This window comes from Sinocyclocheilus anshuiensis, unplaced genomic scaffold (assembly GCF_001515605.1).
Source record: "Sinocyclocheilus anshuiensis isolate Anshui unplaced genomic scaffold, SAMN03320099.WGS_v1.1 C32960958, whole genome shotgun sequence".
Classification (NCBI taxonomy): domain Eukaryota; kingdom Metazoa; phylum Chordata; class Actinopteri; order Cypriniformes; family Cyprinidae; genus Sinocyclocheilus; species Sinocyclocheilus anshuiensis.
The window spans coordinates 1-1,880 of record NW_015621117.1 but is presented as its reverse complement, the minus strand read 5'-3'; the positions used below and the strand labels follow the sequence as shown (position 1 = coordinate 1,880).

Sequence of the window (1,880 nt, the reverse complement as noted above, 5' to 3'; positions counted from 1 at the left end):
ATATATATATATATATATATATACTCCTCGGTACTACTAAGAGACAATAAAACATTTTGCATACATAGAATATATTGTCAATATTGCCCTGTATGTGGATAAAAATTTCACATAAAATTAATCACATAACTAATAACAAGATGAAGTTCAGGATGAACAAAAAGAGCAGGACAAGGCATCAGTATCTTCTGGAATCAGGTCCTAGTGATTTCGTCTCTCTTCCATTGTTTATTCCTTTCTTCTAGATTCTTTGAGCCAGAATAATCCATAGATTTATAGATGTGGAATCCATCATCCAATGCATCAGTGTGGCTCAACCTTCACTTAAAAAACACAGTGCCATAAAGAAAAAAGCTTCATTAGGGTGCGATCCTCAGTTCATAGTTTCACCCATAGAACACCTCCATTTCAATCAAAGAAATCGGAAAGACTGACAATGTGTGATGTTCTCCAAAGTGTTCCAATGGATCATCATGGAAGAGGTTCACGTGACTTTAATATTCCACATAAAATACATTATTTTCTCCAGTTCCCATCCATAAACATGAGATAACTAAGGCCTCAATGGAAAAGGAAAGGCTTCTGGGTGTCTGTAGTCCAAAGTAACCAGATGTATGTCCAGCAGGCCTCTTCTCACACGCATCTCTGTCAGTGGTCCTCTCCGTGAGGCTGTTCTCCCAAAAGTCAAAGAGTTAAGAGTCTCTCACATGTACAGGCTGTCTGATCGGAGAATGGTGGTCTCCAGATTGTGAAAGCTCTTGCCGTTTAAAGTCTCCATGTGGCTGTCGATGCTGTAACATCGATGGACCTCCGTCATGGAGGAGGCCGTGTAGGATGCAGAACGCAGGGCATCGGTGTTCGCAAATGTGCTGCCAAACTGGATGCGGTACTGGTTCCAGTGTCTTCGTAATACACCTTGCACCTAAACAAACAAAATGCAGACAGATATTAAGCATAATGACAAATATCTTTATGTTTTGAGCTACAAGTAAAGAAAGCATTCAATGAGTGCATTGAAATTTTCAAACAAAAATTTCTTACCTCGCTATTGAAAAAGCAAAATATAGTGGCAACCAAAAGGCCCTGTGTAAAAAAAAAAAATTATAAGCTTCAAAGTTACAGTTTTTTTTCTAGTGTAAACCAAAGTGTATGGAGGAGTATGAGTGCCATTAAAATATAAAAGAAAAAAGAAAACAATTATTAATGTATTAATTAAAAAATAAAAATGTAAATAAATCACTTTTCACATTAACAAAATTGTAGACTTTATAGATTTAAATACAATTTAATTTAAATAAGATTTAAAGATTTAAATAAGATTTAATAGACTTAACTGAGAATAAAAGTGTTTAACTACTGATTTAAAATTCCGTCAAATATAACAATAAATAATATATCATTAATACTTAATACTTTGCAACATTTAAATAGTTTTTGTTTATAAATTTTAATTTATAAATTCTAATTCAGTTTTTTTTTTTAATAAAATATTTACAAATTGCTTTTCTTTTTTCATTTGCCAAGTGATTAAAAAATGCCATTAGGTCTTTGATTGATGCAATTTGATGCAAGTTGTATATAAAAATTAGGTTTTAATTACTTATTTTATTGTTAGATTTAACTACATGTTTGAACATGAATTAATTAAGAGTTTCAAATATGTATATTTATTTGATCCATTAATAAATTGAGAATTGATTCCTTGCCTGTTGTCAACAACACTTACCTGGTAATGCATAAGTATGTTCATAGTGTGCATAAATATCTCGGAGGCGAGCCGTCCGTCTGGTTTGTAGGGCAGCAGTAAGTACTGAATGCCCAGCAGAGGTACCAGGATTAAGGTGGCCCTGACGGCCCTCATGTACAGACTGGATTCTGCC

At 33.7% G+C, this 1,880-nt stretch overlaps 1 protein-coding gene across 1 annotated transcript; it reads right to left on the bottom strand.

Moving 5' to 3' along the window:
* Positions 1 to 8: 8 nt before the first annotated feature.
* LOC107683127 (calcitonin gene-related peptide type 1 receptor-like) lies at positions 9 to 1,870 on the bottom strand. The gene is made up of 3 exons (XM_016479208.1): positions 1,727 to 1,870; positions 1,042 to 1,083; positions 9 to 922 (listed from the first exon to the last, which is right to left on the bottom strand). The coding sequence occupies exons 1-3, from the start codon at positions 1,859 to 1,861 to the stop codon at positions 704 to 706; spliced, it is 396 nt and encodes a 131-aa protein (XP_016334694.1). The 5' UTR covers positions 1,862 to 1,870; the 3' UTR covers positions 9 to 703.
* Between the last annotated feature and the right edge of the window lie 10 nt (positions 1,871 to 1,880).

Excerpts from the sequence above, each read along its gene's own strand:
- LOC107683127 (XM_016479208.1), bottom strand. The coding sequence starts at position 1,861 with ATGAGGGCCGTCAGGGCCACCTTAATCCTGGTACCTCTGCTGGGCATT. Across the intron at positions 1,084-1,726 it reads ACATACTTATGCATTACCAG|GGCCTTTTGGTTGCCACTAT; the intron begins GTAAGTGTTGTT and ends TTTTTTACACAG. Across the intron at positions 923-1,041 it reads TTTGCTTTTTCAATAGCGAG|GTGCAAGGTGTATTACGAAG; the intron begins GTAAGAAATTTT and ends TTGTTTGTTTAG.